The sequence below is a fragment of the Trifolium pratense genome, linkage group LG4 (assembly GCF_020283565.1).
Source record: "Trifolium pratense cultivar HEN17-A07 linkage group LG4, ARS_RC_1.1, whole genome shotgun sequence".
Taxonomy (NCBI): domain Eukaryota; kingdom Viridiplantae; phylum Streptophyta; class Magnoliopsida; order Fabales; family Fabaceae; genus Trifolium; species Trifolium pratense.
Genome location: NC_060062.1, coordinates 3429454 through 3451083, shown reverse-complemented (window position 1 = coordinate 3451083; position 21630 = coordinate 3429454). Strand labels below are relative to the sequence as shown.

Here is a 21630-nt window from a genome sequence, read left to right as displayed (position 1 = left end):
GATCCGTTATGCCACCTGCTATCAGATTTTTTATTGGGCAATCCATCATTTAAATCCACGCTCCAATCACAATAACACTCGGCACGAGAGTGTGTACTAAGAAGTCTCACACTCACCAAAATTGATTTATAAATAGGGTTGAATTAGACTCTATTCAATTCTAAAAATTAAAAATATAAGAATGCTACGAGTACAAAATACAGGCTAATGTTTTTAATATATGAATGGATAATTGATTTACAATGAATTAAAAAATAAATTTCTCCACATTTTAACTCAATAATCAATAGTCTTTCAATCTCGACATTTGATTCACACTTTACAAAAGCTCATCTCATCTTGAACATTCAATTCAATATCAGCAGATGTTGACTGAGAGATCATCATATCGGGTCTTGAACAACTTCACGCGTGAGCTCGACACTACATTTTAACTCAAAATCTTAAGGTGTTGGGTTTATGAGTCATTTCACTTATAAATCATTAAATATTCACTATTTCATCTGAAGTGAGACTCAACTCACACTTGAGAGGATATGTGCCTGATATTCTTTATGCAAGAAAAAAGTCTTGGAGTATATAACCTTGTAGTATTTTTTTAAGAAATCAAACGAAATATATAAATAAGCCACTAGGTTTGATCTAGTGGTGAGAGATTTGGGTAGTATGCATGAGGTCCTAGGTTCGATCCTCATTACCAACATTATAAACCAAACGAAATATATAAATAGAATTAAGTTTAAGATGTGTCTAACAAAATAAAATTTACAAAATATTTAGAATAGAATTTACAAAATTACATAAATTTGTTTAACTAAGTCGAACCTCCAAACAAGTCAACGGATAAGATCACCACATATATTCACATAAAAAACAAAACTTTTCTTCCTAAATTTTATTCATCACCATGATACACATTTCACCTTATCGATGAGTGCTTCTGCCGACGAAGTTTTATGGAAAAAAAACCTGCAACAACATTTCATTCTTTCCAAAATTGGCAATAATAATCCAACCAAATTATTTGAGTTAGAGTACTACACCATAATTTGAAATTTGTAAAGTCTCAATGACCCATCACTTCTTACATGCACGTGTGAGAATACAAAAACTGTGTAAAGGACTAAAGGGAGGTTTCAAAGCATGCTTAGATAACCATTTTTTTATTTCATTCCCAAGAAACACGTGAGAAAGAACGGTCATGGGCCTTGCTTATTTCTAAAAGTCTCAAGCACACTCAACAAAAAAAAAACTGATTAACGGAAAATTTTAATATGCGTTAGAAATAATATAAAACCATTGATATGGCTCTATCCTAAAATCTTAAAGTTAGGTTTTAGGATAATCGGTTATTTGACATAGTATCAGAACCTCTATGACTAAGTGGTCTAGAGTTCGATCCCCACTCCCCTCACTTTCTAATTAAAAAAGTGGAATTTAAGCCTATCGTAGATGAGCCTATGCATTATCCACACTTCAAGCCCAAGTGGGCTCTTGCGTGAGGGGGCGTGTTAGAAATAATATAAAACCATTGATATGGCTCTATCCTAAAACCTTAAGGTTTTGGGATAATAAGTTATTTGACAATATGAACATGGTTCAAATTAGGTCATATTGATAAAATATATTCTTTTTCGCTTTAACTATAAACAAATTTCCACTTTTAGATTGAATAAGTGGGATGATCAGAGAATTCGAGCTCCAGCCCAAACCAATTAATATGTGGAAACAATCACATTGCCCACTTGCGGGGTCCATATAAAGTTAGAGTTTTTTTTCTTCTTTTCTTTATATGCACTGACCCATCGAGATTGACACTGGAGAGAATCAAACATAAGATCTTTGAGGCTCATAAAAAAAATGAGACATTGAGAGAAACATACTCCAAGTACCCGAACCAAATTATTAACTATATTAAAACTTATGTATAATTTGAACTGTTTCTGATCCCTAATCAACTACCATAGTAAATCCAATTCCCTTGCGGTAAAATGACAACAATAGATGTGATTTTTGTGAAAAGGAATTTCAAATTTGAATGAATGTGAGGGTATTAATCCTCCCTCCTCTTCTAACAATCATAATAATATATAATATATAATGAGATAAATAAATATTTCTACTGTACACTAAAATCCAATAAATGTATGGAAGAATCATTAGATGAAATTGCAACATGAGTTTGATTAGCGACCATACTATTACCATGAACATGTCCTTGTTCTCCACCATCATCTCTAACCGCAATTGTAATACACAACCTTGCCGTAGGTTCATGTATGTCCCATACTCTCAACAAACCAGACCCACTTGAATATGTTATAACATACCCTAAATTCATGCACACTAATAAACCCCTTAACCATGAACCTCTTAACCGAAACCTACTCACGCGCTCAAAATTTCCCACGCGCCTAACCGTTCCAACACCATTTCTTTCAACCACAACAAAAACTTCATGGCTAATGTCTAATGAACTTACCATGAAACCTGTTGTGGATCCCATGTCACGTAATAGAATCTCTGGATTTCTTAAGTTGAAACAAACCAATCTTGATGTTGTACATGCTACTACAAATTCTCTTTCTGTTACTCTGACTCGACCGACTGGTTCAACTAATTCTGTTAACATATGCCATCCTTGAACTGATTCCGGGTCGGTTAATGAACCACCAACGAATATACGTTGTTCCGTTTGGGCGTCCCATATTTGAAATGCTCCGCCTGCATGGCCCGCGAATAAACCAATCCAAAATCGGTTACATCCCGCAAATTCTACTAATACTCCGTTATTAACTACATCACCAATAATTGCTCTTCGTGCTGGAATGGGCCCGGGTATAGGTCTGGGCCCATTGATCAATGACATGTAAATATCACCATCTAGTCTTGCAAAAACGAGACTAGAGTTTGTAATTACAATTCCGGAAATAGATTGTGAAAATGGGCCGAATAAGTGACCGTGATTGGACCAAAAAGTAGTGATGTGTGCACCGGTGTTGAGATTGAAGAGTCGAACAGTACCGTCGACGAAGCCACAGGCAAGGTGGGTGTCGGAGAGAGTGAGGCAGCGGCAAATGAGAGCTTGGTGGTGGTCTCCTGGATCATATTGTGGGACCACTAAAGCGTGTCTACCTGTTGTGAAGTTCCTGGCCGTTCGATGCCAGTAGATGTACTCAAGTTGCCACGTGTCCCTCAATCTATATGTTCTGCGCCAGATGCGTCTTGTGAGTCTCTGCCACAGTAGATCCGAGCGTGACACTTCTCTCCATGTAGAACAAACCTGCATGCATTTTTCCAACCATATAAAAACATCAAAACCCATAACTATGAAGCAAGTTTCCTAGAATTATTTATTTCTCTTTAGCTATGTATAGTATTTATTAAAAAAATGTTTATATATGCATTTTTTTAGATGAACGAAATAATAAGTTATTAGAAACACAACACTCAAAATGAAGAGATTGGAGTTCGAACCCCCAGTTATGACGTCTAACCAAACAATTTCAACATTTAGCTAAGATTTATAGATGCATAGGCATACGAAACAAAATGAAATACTTTAAAAAAAAAGGATAAAAAAATGAAATAGTAGTCAGTAGTATCTTGTTTGAAATTAGATAATTGACTGTTGAAGGTGATGATGAGATCCTAGATACTATTGTCATTGTGTGTTCCCATTCAGATGGAAAGTTTGATTGGGACAGATAAAATTGAAGTTGGAACAAGTGTATATACTATTCCAGTGTGTATATAAAGTATAATAACATTCTTCCATAGATTGATGGGTAGGTATATTGCATAAAAAAAGACTGATAGATGCCGGGTCGGAATCATAAGATATGGAGGGAGATATTCTAAGTATTTTTTATTTTTACCACTAGTATCCAGCCAACTAGACCATTTAATCTGGTTTAGAGGTCATTTCTGTCATTAAGTGATTTCGACCTCCTCCTAATCGCAGTTACGAGAGATCGAACCGTGATACTTCTATGGTACTCTAATGTGATCGAAAATACATCTATATATAGGTAAAAGTTTTTAGAGTTTCACATTAGATAAAAAGAATATCTAAAAGATATGTTAGTACATATAAATATAAATGTTTTTTTTTTTTAAACTATCCCTTCATAATTTATGAGTATTTACCATAAATTAATGAGAACAAACTATATTTATGTAAAATAAAAGTTAATTACAAGTTAGTTGTTAGTACCATATACAAATTTACTTATGGACTTATTCTCATAAGTTTGATGAATAAATAACTCCAAATTATAAAGAGGTACTCCCTCCGTCCCAAAAAGAATGACCCATTTTGAATATATGCACTATTCATATATATTGTTTTGACCATATTTTTCTACTAATAAATAAAAATAAATATTAACATATAAGATGTTGTTAGATTCGTCTCGATGAGTATTTTCAAAATATCAATTTTTTATAATTTTTACTATTATACAATTAAAGATATTAGTCGCCAAAGTTATGCATTGGCATGCGTGTTTCGGTCAACTGGGTCATTCTTTTTGGGACGGAGGGAGTAGAATAAAACTCATCAAATACTATAAATCATTCTCATCTTATACTATGTGTATTTTATAGCGTAGAATTAAATCCATTTAAATTTTCACATTTTAAGAAAGGTGAATGTAAAGAAGAGAGAAATTGATAGGTGTGGTCCATACTCCATACTCCATAGCTTATGAGTAAGATAACGAAACAAGTCAAAATCTTAGTTGCTGTTCATGTATGTATATAATAGATGTAGGCGTGTGTGTATGAAAATGAAATGAAAAATTAATTAATTAGTAAAAGCTGTATAAACTAGCTAGTACTATAGGGTAGTGTAAGTAAGTGTAGTGTGTGGTTCCCCACATATATTTCACTTTCATTTCCAATAAAGGGTTGGTCAAGGCTCTGTCTTCTTCCAACAAACGAATCTATCCAGTGCTACAAACAACACACACACACACCTCTCCAACAAAGCCAAAAGACAAATATCCAGTCATGTTATGTTCCACCCACAATTAATTAAACCATCTTTTTATCACTTGATCAAAAAGTGAAAAGTAAAAATGATGATATAACTTCAATTTGAAAAATGTTTCCTCCCACAATGACTCAATTGACTATTTCACACAAGTAATAAAATAATTTTGATCATTAATAATTTTAAATATAAAAATTATAAAAAGTTCTGCCAAAAAAATTCAATATAAAAAGTAAAAAATTCTACCAAAAAAATATTTTAAAAATTATAAAAAGTTCAATAGACGAGTAACAAAATTCAATAATTTTTTTAAAAATTATAAAAAGTTATTTTTTAACAAAAAAGTTCAATAATTTTTTTTAACAAAAAAATTATAAGAAGTTCTATAGACGAGTAACAAAGTTCAATAATTTTTTTAAAAAAGTTCAATATAGTTTCTATAAAAAGTAAAAATTTCTACCAAAAATAAAATTATAAAAACTTGATATATAATTTAAAGATATTTTAAAAATATTTATCGAATAAATAATAACTTATATGCTAAAATGTATTTTTATTTTGGAATTTGTTTAATGAAACTCTTAAAAGTATAAAAAATGTTAATTTCAATATAAAAAAAATTTTTTCTTCTATGTTCTTAACTATTGCACAAAGGACACTAGTTAATATGGCTCTTATTTATTAGTAAAAAAATATTATCAATTATCAAAACAAAATACATGTAATAGTGTGTATAGTCAACCTAAATCATCATTATTTTAGGATAGACGAGTAACAAAATAATCTTATATTTTCAATTAGGTGTGCTTAAAATATTTATCCTACAAAATATTATCATCCTTTTAAATTACTTTTAAAAAAGTAACATGCTACATCTCCCCTAATCTAAACGATGAGTTGAACAATTTAGCTAAAGTGGGTTGAAGAGAACATTATTTATGTTTGTATAATCAATATAAAAATGAGTCGAATAATTTTTCTTTTATGAAAGAATTTAACAAAAAATATAAATCCAAAAATTAACTTCATATAAAAACCCAAATTTACCTTCAAATTATAATAAATTTAAGGAAAATGTTAAACAACATCTCCCATGCCATATTCAAGGAAACAAAAATGATAATATAATTTTAAAAGTAATGCATTTAATATCTTGAAATATTTTTAAAAAATCTTTTCTATTTAAAACTTGTGTTTTCTTTTCATTTTTATTTTTGTTAACTATTACCCAAAAACACTGTTTCACATGATCCTAAATTTGTAACCAAAGTCTCGTGAACTTAGCTCAATTGACAAGACATCGCATTATATATGCAGGGGCTGAGATTCGAACTCCGGTCATCCCACTTATCCACATTAAGGGTGAAATTTCTAGCCATTAGGCTACTTGACCAAAAAAAAAAAATTTGTAATAAAAAAAACATGATCCTAAATTTAAAAACAAAATCAATTCCACAAATACTAATAAATACTCGATTTATTTATATGTAAATAACTAAATGCAACCCTAAACCCTAAATGTAAAGTTAACTCTTTTTTTTTTCATTTAGATTCTTTAACTAGTGTGAGACCCTTGTTAGCAAAATGCCAATACCCAATGAATTTTATGTAAGGTGACCAAATATGTCATCACTATACAAAATGTGTGTAGTATATGTCATAACATTTACAAGATTTAATAATATCACGCTAGCTACTAGTATTTAATTACTACTACTACTAATTTATTTAATTTATTGGGTAAGAGACCAATGAGAGGGAACATCTCAGATAGATACAAAAGGAATGGGGTATTCATCGCAAGAATTGAACTGCATGTGACTTTTGGCATTTATACATATGCTGCCTGCCTCTTGACCATTGTATATTTGTATGCCATTATTATTAGGTGAATGGTGAATGTTATGGTACACATTTTATTTGAATATATGTATAATGTGAATAAGTTTGATAGATTAAAAAATTAATAAAATATTATTTGCCAATTCATAAAAAATATCCACTTTAAAAGTATATCTATATATATTTGTCGCAAAATTCACACTTTCCATTTATTCTTTAAACAATTTCTCTCGTTTATTTCAAATTCCAATCTATTCATTTTTATAATTTAAGTGATCTAGATTTCATATTTATTCTCTCGATTGTTTTTTACAATTTGAGAGGATCCATTCTCCAAATATGTGTATGTTTGGTTCCATTTTTAGAAGAGTTAAAATTAAGACAGCGGGAGTTCTAATAAATATTTTCTCCGTATCAATTTGATTGACACAGTTGACTGTTGTGCACTATTCACACATGTTGCTTTGACCTTATTTTTCTACTAATAAACAAAAATAAATATTAGCAAATAAGATGTTGTTTGATTCGTCTCGATGAATATTTTCGAAATATCAAATTTTTATAATTTTTACTATTATACAATTAAAAATATTAATCGTCAAAGTTATGCATCGGCATGCGTGAAACAGTCAACTGTGTCAATCAAATTGGGACGAAGGAAGTAGTATAATAAGAGTTAATTTTTATACTTAATTGTCAGTCTTATATATATATATATATATATATATATATATATATGCAAAGATTATTTTTTTTAAGATTCATTGAATAACTAATTATTTTTTTATATTATTTTCATATTAGAGTATCAATTAATCCTAATTGTTTAATTTCAACAACTTATAATTTGACACATGAAATGACAGTGTAAAAGTTTTTAGAATAAAAAAAATTAAACTCATAAAATAATAAAAAATTTGTCCAGTATTTGAGGTTTAAGTGAAAATTTGAAAATAATATAAACTTCCAATTATAAAAAATAATGTGGTCGCCAACTATGCAACCAGACAGAATCTATAGCTGGACCAAAAATTGTACTTATAAAATAATTCAAAGATCTAACTATATATAAAAATAGTATATGCTTTGCAAGGACACTATAGTATTGAGACATAAATCACTATTCATGTGTTCCCTCCTTGTGTTATTTAAGAAAACAATCCTTCTGAAAAAAAACTTAAAAGCTACCATGTATATGTTTTTAGAAAGAATTGAAAAAAGACATGCCATGGATCTTTAGGACTAGATAGATAGATACATGTATATAGCTAGAATAATTAAAAAGTTTAGTCAAAAAAGGATTTTTCATGCCAAGAAAGGGAAACATCAAAATTCAAAGCCTTTTCATTTTCAATATAATCAAATCAAACAAGAAAATACATTTACCCTTTTTGTGAAAGGGACACACATTTAGTTTAGAAAATGACCCACGTAAAAGTAGCCGATTTTAAGGAACTGTTTTTTTCTAGGATACTTCAAATTAAAGCATCTTAAAAACAAAACTTAATTCAAATCTCAAAATAAATTGTTCAAAAAATAATTAAATTTTAAGGTTAAATTTGTTAAGCGATAAATAAATATGGTTACTCATAATTACGTAAAGCCGATTATTTTATACGCTAGTTATCGTGTTTTATTTCTCTTTGTATCAAAATTTCGTTGAATAATAAAATGAGTTAAGTTTGATTTATTAAAAAAATTCCATATATTAAGTTTTTTTTTTAATGAATCTATTGAGTTAAATTTGAATGTATCAATCTATTGGGTCTAAAGTTAAAGTATATTTTATTTTTTTATTAAAAGAAGTATGAAATTAAAATAATTCTACTAGTAATTAAATTGAATTATATATATTTATATTTATATAAAATAAAAAAGAAACTGCATATATCTCTGCAGATTGCAATGCATATTGTTTGACTTGACCAATAATTTGTCCATTTTCGGAACTGAAAAAGCTATCACATTACACATGCTTTTAGATTCCACAAATCTTAATTCATAAGCAATAAAATTCTTATTTTTCATTCATAGATTCAACATAGCAAATAATTAACACAACTCAATTGAATAAATTAATAAACTTAAACAAACATTATAAAAAAAAATTATTAAAAAAAAATTGATGGATGAAAAAAAAAACAAGAAAAATTTAAAGATAGAAAATGTGACCTGAAAAATAATAGCAAGAGCTGAAGCAGCAGAAAGACGACCATGATAATGAGAAGCATCAATGGCAACTTGAGTAGCCAATGCTTCAACAACAGGTTCAAGCCAAACTTCATTCATAGCACGTTGTCTTGAAGAAGAAGGGGCTTCAAATTCATCATCATTGTTAGTGTTACTAGGGCCAGGAATATCAACAACATTTGAAGGAGTTATTGATGAAGATGGTTGTTGAAGTGATGATAATGGAGAAGAAGAGGAAGAAGAAGAAGATGAAGAAGAAGACATGATGAGAGTGAGGTGTAAAAGGTATTAAAGTGGAGAATGAAGAAAGTAGAAACCGGACCAGAAAGGAACAAAGACAAAAAGGTTGGAGATAAGGACACAAAATGAGGGACCCCAAAAACAACTGTCTCTCTATTTTAATTTGCTTAAATATTTGTGTCTCTGCTATAGTAATAAATTAACTTACAAATATTAATCACCCACAATAAAATATAAACAAAATTAACCAATTTTTATTTAAATATAAATATTTGTGTTTTTGTAGGTTGATCCATTGGTCTTTTAGGTTGATTCTTAGACGGTCGGATGAGAGCGCAGTTGGAGCTGTTATCTTGTCACATAAGAATTTAGAGGACACGATTTTAGGAGAGGCACCGGGATTGAACGACGTCTTGGACATGTCGGAGAGATATAAAGCTATCAATATTGTTTTTGAGTTGGACTCCCAGATTGTGGTGAAGACGGTGAAGAATAAAGCTTTGATTCGTAAATATTGGGTAGTCATTGTTTTGCGATGTGTGAATTTTCTCAAAGCAAACTCCAACTCCACTATCAATTGGATCGATAGAGATAGAAATCGAGTCGCCCATGAGCTTGCTAAATGGGCCGAATGCGAATCAAATAAAGACCGACCCAATTCAAATATAAAATCTAAATATCAAATTTCTCAACACTTATTAAAAAGTACAAGCCTCTAAAGATTTGAACCAATTCATCTACTAGCTACTACTATCTTAAAAATATTAGTATCTCTCATTTAACTTAAAGTTTTATGTTCCCAAAGGCTGAATTTATTAGTCATAGAGTCGTTTAGTCGGTGGTCTTATTTGTGTTTTGGAAATACATATATTAAATGTGATCAATAATTTAAATCTCAACCCTACATATATAATACGATGTTCCTATCAACTGATAAAAGTTCATAGGGAGAATATTAATTCATTTACTATAATAGTTAATGATACTCTGATTTTTACATAACATTTTTTATTACCAACATACATTTATTATTAATAGTTGATGATTATTAAAATTGGGAGGTTTAGTGAGGACGAGGAATGATAATGAAATGGTAGTAGGGTAGGATGGTTCAGGTGTTTTATCAAAGTCTTATGTAATGTTGTCTTAAATAATTGTGGTCCTCATATATATGAATCTCCTTGTGTTGTTTGTTGTTTTCATGTTATGTTAGTACTTACTTAGTACATACTTTTGTCTTCACCTGGGATTTAAGTTCACCTAACAACTAATCCATCAAATTCGTTAGAGAAATTTTTTGGCCGGCCCAATAGACATATCTTATAGATTGGACTGAATTTCTTAACAATGGACCCACTAATATTTTGCATTGAATTTTTAAGAGTTTTTTTTTTTAAAAAAAATAAATTAAGAGTCTTGCTGACTATACACATTACTAATCTTTTAAAAAGTTAAATACATTGAGTCAAAAAAAAAAATTAAATACATCATCTTTCAATGTAACATTTTCTATAGAAATGTTTATTTTCTTAACTAATACTAAAAAATTTCACATCCTTTAGAAATTAAAATTAAGGATAGTTTAAAACCAAACAGCCGCGCCTTTATTTTCTAAATCCTAGTTTTTTCTTATTCTTGATCCACGTAAAGAGGGGTGATTCAAAATTATTTTTTCTTTACTTTTCATTCAAATAAGTGATTACACATATATTTAATTTTTTTCCTTTGTGATTTTGTTGTCTTAGTGCGACGCTGTGTTGGTCGTCGTCTTGTTGCGGTGTTATTTTATTTTCCCATCTCGGTGGGCGTTTGTTCGGTTCAGATTGACATATAGTTTCAAATCAGTGTATATTCAATCAATGACTTTGACATCATCAATGTTGCAGACTCGGAGATGTGGGTATTCCGATCGATCATTTCAATTTCGTCATATTTGTATGTTTTGTCACATTTGTAGGCATTTTGCCATTGTGTGCTATTAACGTGGATGATGTGACTTTCTTGGCAGATTCATCCTTTTCAGTTTTTAGCGATTTTGAAATTGTATTATTCGATGTATTCTATCAATTTGAATGAATGAATATCATATTTGATAAAAAAAAAACTAATACTGTAATAACACTTTCCTTTAATTAATAATAAAACTACGTTATTCTGGATTGACATGTATAATTCCATAAATAAACTATATCAGAACGGCTCATTGTATTTAAAATGCAGGGTCCGAGATTCGAACTATAGTACTGCCACTATTTTACTTTAAAAGTTAAATGCTATCCACTAGTACTTGACCAAAAAAATGTTAATGTATCCTCCATGAATTATAATTAATGTTTATTTTTCACAAATATTATACATTTATTAAATTTTATTGGCATATCTAAGCCGTGACGTTGTATTTTAAATTTTTAAAAATATAGGTATTCACATATTTGTATCACACTTGTATCCGTACTATGTATTCGGCTTACATAGTGTCTAATATTGAGTCACAAGAGGACAGCTGAGAGATCATCTATATTGAACTCATGGCAAACTATCACTTTTTAAGTAATTAATGTGAAACTTAACTCATCTTACACTATTACACTTACTACAACATCTAATACTACTAGAAGAATCCATTAACCTCTAAAGTGAAAAGAGAAATATTGTACTCCTAGCAGGAGTATAACAAAAGAAAGATTATCGTTAAATTCGAGAGTGGATTCTCTCAATTTGTTTTTCCTCATGCTCCTCAAGTTTGCTGATCATCACCCTTAAATTCACCTTTTTTTTTTCTTCTTATCTCCTTTCTCTCTCTTTCCAAATCAAGGGTTGAAAATAAAATTTACCCTCAATTTAATGGAGAGAGGAATAATTCATTTGATTAATTCATTTAATGAACAAAAAACACTTAGTAAATCTTTGCTAGATAGGAGTAACTCTTAACAGAGTGTGCTATTTGTAACCTTTGCTTTCCACAATCTTTGGTCACCGTAATAATAAGCATTAAAACTAAAGTGAGCGTGAATTTAACTGTCCCTCATTTTTGTGCCACTATTATGACAAAGTTTATATGATTTGCAATGATTGTTATTATTCAACCAAAACCAACTTATCTAGAGTATAGAATCTAGATAAAAAAAAGCAATACTGTACTACTCTCCAATGATGCTTTTAATTTGTTATATTAGGAAAGAAAAATTCGGTTTATAAATTGAATGCTTGAATTAGGAAAAACACCTTCATCTTTCTTCACATGTTTTGAGATTTTCTTGAGTACTACAAGTACACTAGCAACTATTTAAACAAGGTGTCCCTAGTCTTTATGAACATTGTTTCCTCATTTATGATCAAATATTGAGGTTTCTTTCAATTGAATGTTACTACTATTGAACTTTAGAAATTAAAAAAGACATGGACCTTTTTACTTGTTCAAGTCCTTTATTGGACCTGGCTTCTTTACTTTTACATCATTAGTAAATCTTGGTGAAGTCAAGATTCTCATCCCATCAACACTTTAGCTTTTCTTCTTTGAAGCTTTCTATTAGAAAATTCTCTTCACTTTTTTGTTATGTGATCTTTGTATTGTATCTGTCTACCTTAAGAATGAATGAGTATGTTTGAGATAGTTGGAGATTTTAAGTAAAAAAAATTTATAAGCAAAAAATTATTAAAAAATCCTTACATGTTTCAAAAGTATAAAAGAATACTCAAAAAGAATTTTATAAATTAACATCATTGATATAATGCATCGAAGCGGTGTTGTGAAACTATGAATCAAACCTCTATTAGTTAGACTTAACACACATTAATTAGTGTAGCCAAACTATACAAATCTAAAGATATTTTTTTGTATATTAGAGATTTGTCAATTACATTATACCCCACATTTCTTGCTATCGATGCCGTTTTGCACTAATAGGTTGTGGCCAGTATTCAAAAGTGCTATATAGATTTTGTCAATATTTCTTGCAAGTAACCCCACTTGACATCCATATAAGTTATTTTATCAAGTGTATCATATGATGCAAATCATACACCATCTACACATGATATGAAAATTATTAAAAGTTCTATAGTTTATTACCCTTTCAATATAATGCAATGTCTAACATATTCTCAAGTACAATACGATATGATAGAGACAATAAAATTAACGTCGAAGAACCAACAAGCTAAGTGACATGTTCTTACCACATTGAACCTTCTTGGAATCTCCAATCACAAAGATTGAGTTTCTATCACTTGTTAATTTCAATTGGATTATTTGTCAATCCCCTCGATGTTTCACAAATTTATTCTTCCCAAAGATTTATCCATGGACCATGACTCTTTTCCGTGGATATTACCCACGACAAAACCCTAAGTAAACTGAAAATTTATTTCGACGAAAATTTATCTCCCACAAAAAAAAGGAAACATGAACCTAATAGAATTTTTGTTACCCACGACATATCTACATATATATATAAGTATAAAATTTATTTTTACTCTATTTACTTTACTTTATTCACTATCATATCATACAAATTAGAAAGGAAACAAAAAAAGGAAACAAATGAGAGAGGAAAAACGAAGGAGGGAGGACAAACACAAACCCTGAGAGTACTTATATTTGAGAATGACTTATTTTATCATCTGTAGCTTGTCGCCGGAGCTTTATCATTTGTAGCCATAATGATTGTCAAAGCTCCACCGCGGACAATCGTGTCGCAACTAATTTCATAAATATTTGTTTATTTATTTAATATATGAATATATAACTATTTAAAGAAATTATAATATTTAAATACTTTTAAACCATTTAAGAAATCAGTAATAACAAAAAAACAAAAGTAAGCAAAAATCACTATTTAAAAAAATATTTTCTCTAAGCCACTATAGATTTGACCTAATGGTGAGAAATTTAGGTAGTAAGTCAGATGTTATGGGTTCGATCCTTAACTTTAGTGTAAACAAAAAATTGTTTTGGGCCTAATTAAAAAATAAATTTGGCTGATGTATCATCGATTCACTCACTATATAAAAAATCACAGTTCTTAAAATATTTAGATCATCTATTAAAATAGAATATGTTAAAAAATAATATTTTTTTAACTAAATAAAAATTAATAAATTTTATGTTTAAGACTTAACTAAGCTTTTTATCCTTATAAATATTTCAAATTTTTATTTTAATCCTTATAAAAAATTACTTATATAATACTTGCTTTTTGACGCAATATAAGTTACTTGCTGAGAAAGACATGTTCGCCAAAATAAATAAATAAATTGAATTTTGTTTTAAAAATGTGATTTGAACATGTGCAATATTATTACATGTACAAGTCTTGATTAATCTATTAAGCCAACCCGTGTAGAAGAAAATAAAAACATATCATCCATTGATGAAGCCAAAATTACGTCCGAAATTATTACCTAAGTTTCCAATTTTGTTTCTCAGTTTGAAATCACATCCAATATGCTACCTATAACCTATGGAAAGATTTGACTATAAAATATAACTAAATAGTAAATACTAGTTAATTAACCACATGTAGTATAAAGTTTAAATCATTTTAGGAAAGCAAATATATTCATGCATAAATCAGTCGGTGCAATCCTTACATCGTTTTCAAATTAATTTCAATCTTTAGCTATTATAATTATAATTCAAATATGTTTTAAAAAAATTAATAACTGCAAAACTTTTTCCTTATTTATAAAGATATTTATTTGTATTAACAAAAATATTTTATAAATAATAACTAGCTTCTCTTTTCATCAAATAAAAAAAATACAATCCTATTCTCCAACATAAGGCATAGTTTTTGCTTACCCTAATTTGTATCATGGCATCCAAATCCTCTAGCATCTCTGCCACTTCACAAGATCAAGGTGATTCTTCCAACTCAAAAAAAGTGGCGATCATGAAGGAAATCAGACAAGATCAACCCTCAAACTCCAATTCCAACAAGCCCATCGATGTCGTGAAACTATCGAAAGAGGATTCGGTTGCCGGATCAAAGGTGCAAGAGCGAGATTTTATTGGCGGTCCTATTCAAGTTGGTTCATCATCTGGTTTTCCAAGTAACAACAACGGAGAGAAACATAAGAACAACGGTAAAAAGGATAATTCAAATTCCAGGTCTTTTTCATGCTCCTTTTGTAAGAGACAATTTCCTACTTCACAAGCATTAGGAGGACACCAGAATGCTCATAAGGCAGAACGCACTTTAGAAAAACAACGGAAACAAAGATATAATAGTGGTGCTTTAGGTTTAGGGCAACCTCACTTTAGCCCTTATTATAGTTATCCAAGTACTTATTTTACATCTCCTTATTATAGGGCACTTGGGACTAGAATGGAGTCCTTGATTCAAAAACCATCTTATTTTAAACCTAGGATTGACCCCCCATATAGGCTTGGGTATGGTCATGGTGCTATATGTTTGCAAGAGACATTAAATTCTTCTCTCGTGTCATTAAGAAATATGAGAGGTGGTAATAGCGGAGTTGGAAATCTAGATATTGATGGTACATCTACTTTAAGGATCGAAGATGGTACAAATAATAAAATTGGTGCTATTCTAAAATTTGAAGATTCTTTTACAAATATTGCTACAAGTTCAAACTTAGACATAGGGAAAAAATTTGTTGTGGCTCCTACTCCTATCAAGGATGATATTCATCGATCAAAGTCCAACATTGAAGAAGAAATCTCCAACTCTGACAAATCTTTCGGGCTTGATTTGTCACTTAAGCTTTAAATAAGTTTTTATATTTTGCTTTTCATAGTAATATTCTTTTTATGTACTTTTTTTTTGGACTAATTTATGTACCTTTTTTTAACGACCAGAAAGTAATATTGTTAGAATTTTCCCCTTCTCATGATGTGAACCTGAATTCTCCAACATATTTAACTTTTATTATTGTTTGTTAATTTATATTCAAAATTATTAACCAATATTTATAATTAGATGGTATGAATTGTTTAATTCATTGTTGTTTATATTCAAAATCAGAACGAGTATGTGGGAAAAAAAAATTCGTATCAATGGATCGATAGTAACAAAAGAGTATGTATATTACTTTTCTCATTCTTAATATATTTATAAATAAGTGTCATGCTAAACAGTGCCCCTGGGGCACTAGTTAAGCATACTAAAAAAGGAAACAAATGATAAAGTTAATGATGAGAGATAATAACTTTTCACATCATTAAAACATTAAATGCACAATTTACGAGATAAAACTTCTATATTTGTATCCTTAACTAGTGCCCCGAGGCACTGTTTAGCATTTTCCTATAAATAAAAATATTTCAATTATGTTGGAATTCCCACATTGGCTAGAGATATGACAAAGATAGTCTTTATAAGTGTAGTGCAAACCTCAACTATCAAGTCAATTTAGCTTTTGTGGTTGATTATAGACCTCTCAAATTCTAAAATGGTATCAGAGTCTATCCTAGATTTATTTGTTGTCTGTTGTGGAGACGTCCCATATTTGGACCACATTGGCTAGAGATATGACAAAGATTTCTAAAAATGTCAATTATATTTTTTCAATTAAACTAATTTTTTTAGGTCTTAGGTTCGATTCTTTCTAGTGACAATTTGAGTGAGTTAATTTAACTTTTTTTAAAAAAAGTTAAACAAATTCTTATTTATAATGAACATAAAAGTATTTATATCGAAAAAATACAAAAAGTAATTTTACTTCTTTATTTTTTAAACAAGAGTAATGCATGGATTGGAGATTTGGAGTATTACCCAAATACATGAAGAAGAAAAAAAAGGAAAACAATGAAAGAAAAAAGAACTCACCAAGAACCCTATAGTTAGACATTTATAAAAATGGTATACTAAACAATGTCTTCGGAACACTTGTTAAGTCGTGTTAAAAAAAACCTATAGTCTAATCTTAATAAATTGTCCAAATTATTTTGATAAATGTGTATAAACCATCCGATATAAAATCAATGAATAAGATTGATTACTGCGTGTTCTTGCAGCAAATCATGGTCCTAATATATATGTGTTGCAGCCTTAGAGGCAATAAGGAAGGAAGAGTATATGATAATGATATGGCATATTCTCCAAGGGTTGGTTTCCATAAATGATGATGAGATTGTTCGTTTGTGTGACGTTTTGAGTTGATATAGAGCAGTGGGAAGAAGACGTGGAAGAGGGTCTCAAAGGTTAAGAAGAAGAAAATAGTAGTAGTAAGTAGTAAGTACTAATGGACAAAAGAAGCCTAAAAATAGAGCAAAGCTAGAAATTCAGGTCTTAAATTCTGTTCAAAGGGGTCTAAGTCTAACATAACATATTAACATGATTCAGGTTCAGGTCGTCTTAAATTCTCTCTTGAAAATGATTCAGAATTCAGGTCTTAAAGTATCAAATCTCATGCCAAGCCATGTGCAAAGGACTTTGGATTGAAGCCAAGATTTGAAATTATTAGAGGAGGGGCTAGCAAGCTTATGCAGAATGAGGGAGCAGAGACTAGGGACTCTAGAGAGAAGGGCAGTACTTCCTACTACTACTACTACTAGCAAGTAGAGCTGTCATCTTTTGTCCAATATCCACACTTTCACTTATGCTTCATCGGTTACAACTTTAATATTTCACAGATACTAACGAGTGTCTCCGGGATATTATTTAAAAAAAAAAAAATTTCTCTAAAAACTATATTTATATATAGACCTAAAATTAATAAGTTGTTCATATATAAAAAAAAAGAACATGTGTACTTAAATTATTTATTTAGATTACTTCAATTGATGATGTTGCAGATAGTAAGGTACGTAGCAAGTACAATCTCTATATACATACGCTATGAAACTTCAAAATCAGAACAGACACACTCAGATCAGATCTCATGTGGCACAGTAGTATAGTATGTATGGCTACACATATAAAGAGAAAGAAACCAAAAGTCAAATATAGAAATGGGTCAACTCAAAAGGACAAAGCTTATTTGTATTACGATGACTTTGCAGCTGCAGAAGATACAATTTGAAACTTCGATTGTCGTTAAATTTATTGTGATACATACTCAACATAGTAGACAACATACATACTATTACTAGGGAGTAATTTCATTCTCTCGTACTGTGTGTGTTCAACCTTATAATACTGAATATGGTTCAAAATGAATTGAGATGAGTCAAACTTGTTCAATGTTATTGAATAAAAATTGCTTTAATTCAAAACTTTACTCATAATTCGTCATTAATTAATATATTTTACTAACTTGAACTCAATCTGATTCAACTCACAAATAATGATGTATAGATATGGGTACGATACAACTCATACTCGATTATTTTCCAAACAAAAATAATTATTTTGTGAGCAACTCCACAATGGTGTTTTTGGGGGTCTGAAGTAGTATTTTGGATCCTGCAATCCAAATCTATCCGATTTCGAACCCTACAATCCAAATAATTGAGGATATTTTGGGATTTTTGAGGGGTCTAGAAGCAACTCCGAAGATCATAATAGCAATTTTCTTCGCCATTAGCAATACATGGTCCAAAAGTCCAAAACATTGATTTTTTTATTTTTTATCATGGTATATTTCGTTATACTATTATTTATTGGAAGGAACTTTCTACACCTCTCCAAATGAAGAAAAAACAAAGTGATTTTTACCTACTATAATTATATTTCTAAACCGAATATGCCATCCAAAAATATTCTTTAAAAATATTTGTGATTTCTCAAAAATTAGTAAGAAGAGTTGTTTTCTTAAATTTATCTCATAAAAAATAAAGTTGTTTCTTTATTTATTTTATTCTTTGGCTGAAAGTCCAAAACACGAACAAATTTTTTTTAACTGAATATTGAAAATTTGTTCTTTACAATTGACCATTGACCGTTCCACTAGTTAAGTAGCCTACGGTTATTTTCAAAATTTCTCTTTTGATAACTTTCGATCTGCATATTATCAACTCATGGAAACTATTGTAGACAACAATCATCTTAAAGTGGAAGGTAATTGGAAGAAACTTTGGCAATTGCAGGTACCGAATAAAGTCAAATTATTCTTGTGGCAAGCACTGCGTGGTTGCCTTCCGGTTCGGGGTCGTTTAGTGCAGAAAGGAATACCATGTAATAATAAATGTCCTCATTGTGATAGTTATGCAGAGAATGAATGACATTGCTTTTTCGGTTGTAAAACAGCCTATGAAGTGTGGCTAGAAACTGATGAATGGCAGCAGATAAATCATTTCATGACAGACGCGAGAGGATTTGTATCGATGATGTTTGAGATGATTGAAAAGATTGAACATGTAACCATGTCAAAAATTGCTATGATGCTTTGGACAATTTGGTGGAGAAGAAATAAAAAATGTTGGCAAGATAGAAGTCCAACAATCTTTGAGGTTAAGAGAAGAGCAAAAGAGAATTTGCAAGATTGGTTGAAGGTACAACAACAGAAAAATATGAGCTGCAGAAACATAGCACCAGAGGATTATAAGTGGACAAAACCATCTCGAGGGATGATCAAGTGTAACATCGACTCTGCGTGTTATATGGAGCAAAATATCTACAGTGTTGGAGCATGTATTCGTAATGAACAAGGCCAATTCGTACAAGCTTACGCGAAGCGATCTGCAGGCTGCCCAAATATTGCAGAAGCTGAAGCCATGGGTCTGCTAGAAGTATTACGTTGGTTGAAGAGTACAAATAGAACAAGTACACCAATTGTCATTGAAACAGATTGTATGCAAGTAGCAAAAGCCATTCTAGCAAAACCAGTAAACAAGACTGAATTTGGTAGCATAATTGAGTTGTGTCTTAGAATATTAGCTGAGTTTGATAACTGTAAGGTCAGTTTCGTTAGGCGACAAGCCAATCGAGTAGCTCATGAATTAGCTCAGGCGACTCGTATTTTAGCTAGTCCTCAAGTTTATAATTTGGTTTTTTCTAATTAACCCTCACATAAATTGAGGGTAGGTGCCCTATGATGATGTGGCACCAATGAAATTCATCCACATTTATTTAAGTCAAACATAATTAATTTTTTACCATAAATTATTTTGACTACTTTTATTTTCAATTAATTATATTTTATGTATTATATTCTATGAATTTATATTTTGGACCTAATTACTTTTGATTTGTTTGCTTCTTCTTCAAATTGTATTACGTCTCAAACAACTTTATTCTTCGCGTAAAAAAAAAAAATTTCTTCTTATCGTCAAAAAACTTTCTTCTTCTTCTTAATGCTTTCAATCTCTGCCGCAGCCTCCACTACCGTCATGTTAGCATTCTACGGCTCCTCCGCTTTTGTGTTATCCGATGTCAATCTTTACTGCAGCCTTCGCCACCGATCTACCGGATTTCTTCAAGATTCTAAAAGTTGTGATTTTCAATTTCTTAGATGTTATGTTTTTTAGCGTATTTTTTCCTTTTTTTTTCCTTATTTTTTCCTGTTATGTCATAGAATGTGATTCCTATTTATCGTCATTTTGTTTTTGTTTTCTTTGGTTGTCCATATCGGGAAAAAATTGAAAACAAAATAGTTTAGAGAAGACAAAACGAAATTAGGAGAAAATTAGGAAGACGAACTAATTCTTGAACTTGTTTAGAAGTAAAAATATAAATAGTTCATCTGAACTAAAAGAAAGGTCGGACCATTGTCGGAAAACATACACACGGGAGCTCGCCCGATCACAAGTGCGGTCTACCTGAAATTTATCCGATCAAAATGAAAAGGTTCGACTATTATAAGAAGACGAACTAACTCTTGAACTTGTTTAGGGTTTAGGGTTTAACTATTGATCACAAGTAAAAATATAAATAGTTCATCTGAACTAAAAGAAAGGTCGGACCATTGTCGCAAACCTAAACCTAATTTCTTAACCTAATTTTTTTCCCCTCTTTTTTCTAAGATCGACATCATGTCAACCAACATTAATCTATGCAATGATTTAAAGAGATTGAAAAAATAAATACTATATACTCCCTCTGTTTCAAATTACTTGTCGTTTTAGAAAAAAATAAAATTAAGAAAGTGTATTTTTGCACTTAATTTCCTATTATACCTTATTTTAATTCACCAATAAGCTTAATTTGTTTTTTTCCATGCATTTTATCTTTCCAATAAATTTAATATGTTATGTACCAATTTTTTTAAAAAACAAGCTTTTTTTTTTGAAAACTTAAAAAAACAAACTTTAATTTTCCAAATATATAAATCTTTTACGGTTTCGACTACTCCTAAATATTTGGAATTTACATAAGTGACTTAGATAGTTAACAATTTTTTTTTCTTAAACGACAAGTAATTTGAAACGGAGGGAGTATTTACACCGGAATAGTATAAATTATTTGATTTGATTTTTTTTGAAGCATTATTTGATTTCATTTAATAAATGTATAAGC

General features: G+C 30.1%; 3 protein-coding genes across 3 annotated transcripts; 2 read left to right on the top strand and 1 right to left on the bottom strand.

Annotated features, from left to right (window-relative positions):
* Positions 1-2110: 2110 nt before the first annotated feature.
* On the bottom strand, positions 2111-9321 carry LOC123924579 (transcriptional regulator STERILE APETALA-like). The gene is made up of 2 exons (XM_045977524.1): positions 9011-9321; positions 2111-3283 (listed from the first exon to the last, which is right to left on the bottom strand). Exons 1-2 carry the CDS (start codon positions 9290-9292, stop codon positions 2120-2122), a joined length of 1446 nt encoding a protein of 481 aa, XP_045833480.1. The 5' UTR covers positions 9293-9321; the 3' UTR covers positions 2111-2119.
* Positions 9322-15084: 5763 nt separating this feature from the next.
* Positions 15085-16002, top strand: LOC123920842 (zinc finger protein GIS-like). The gene has a single exon (XM_045973169.1). It carries the CDS (start codon positions 15085-15087, stop codon positions 16000-16002), a length of 918 nt encoding a protein of 305 aa, XP_045829125.1.
* Positions 16003-19193: 3191 nt separating this feature from the next.
* Positions 19194-20177, top strand: LOC123920841. Its single transcript, XM_045973168.1, has 2 exons — positions 19194-19233; positions 19423-20177. Exons 1-2 carry the CDS (start codon positions 19194-19196, stop codon positions 20175-20177), a joined length of 795 nt encoding a protein of 264 aa, XP_045829124.1.
* The last annotated feature ends 1453 nt before the right edge of the window (positions 20178-21630 follow it).

Coding starts and splice junctions, on each gene's coding strand:
- LOC123924579 (XM_045977524.1), bottom strand. CDS start 9,292: ATGTCTTCTTCTTCATCTTCTTCTTCTTCCTCTTCTTCTCCATTATCA. Junction 3,284..9,010: donor CTCTTGCTATTATTTTTCAG/GTCACATTTTCT, acceptor AAATGCATGCAG/GTTTGTTCTACATGGAGAGA.
- LOC123920842 (XM_045973169.1), top strand. CDS start 15,085: ATGGCATCCAAATCCTCTAGCATCTCTGCCACTTCACAAGATCAAGGT.
- LOC123920841 (XM_045973168.1), top strand. CDS start 19,194: ATGGAAACTATTGTAGACAACAATCATCTTAAAGTGGAAG. Junction 19,234..19,422: donor CAATCATCTTAAAGTGGAAG/GTAATTGGAAGA, acceptor GTTGTAAAACAG/CCTATGAAGTGTGGCTAGAA.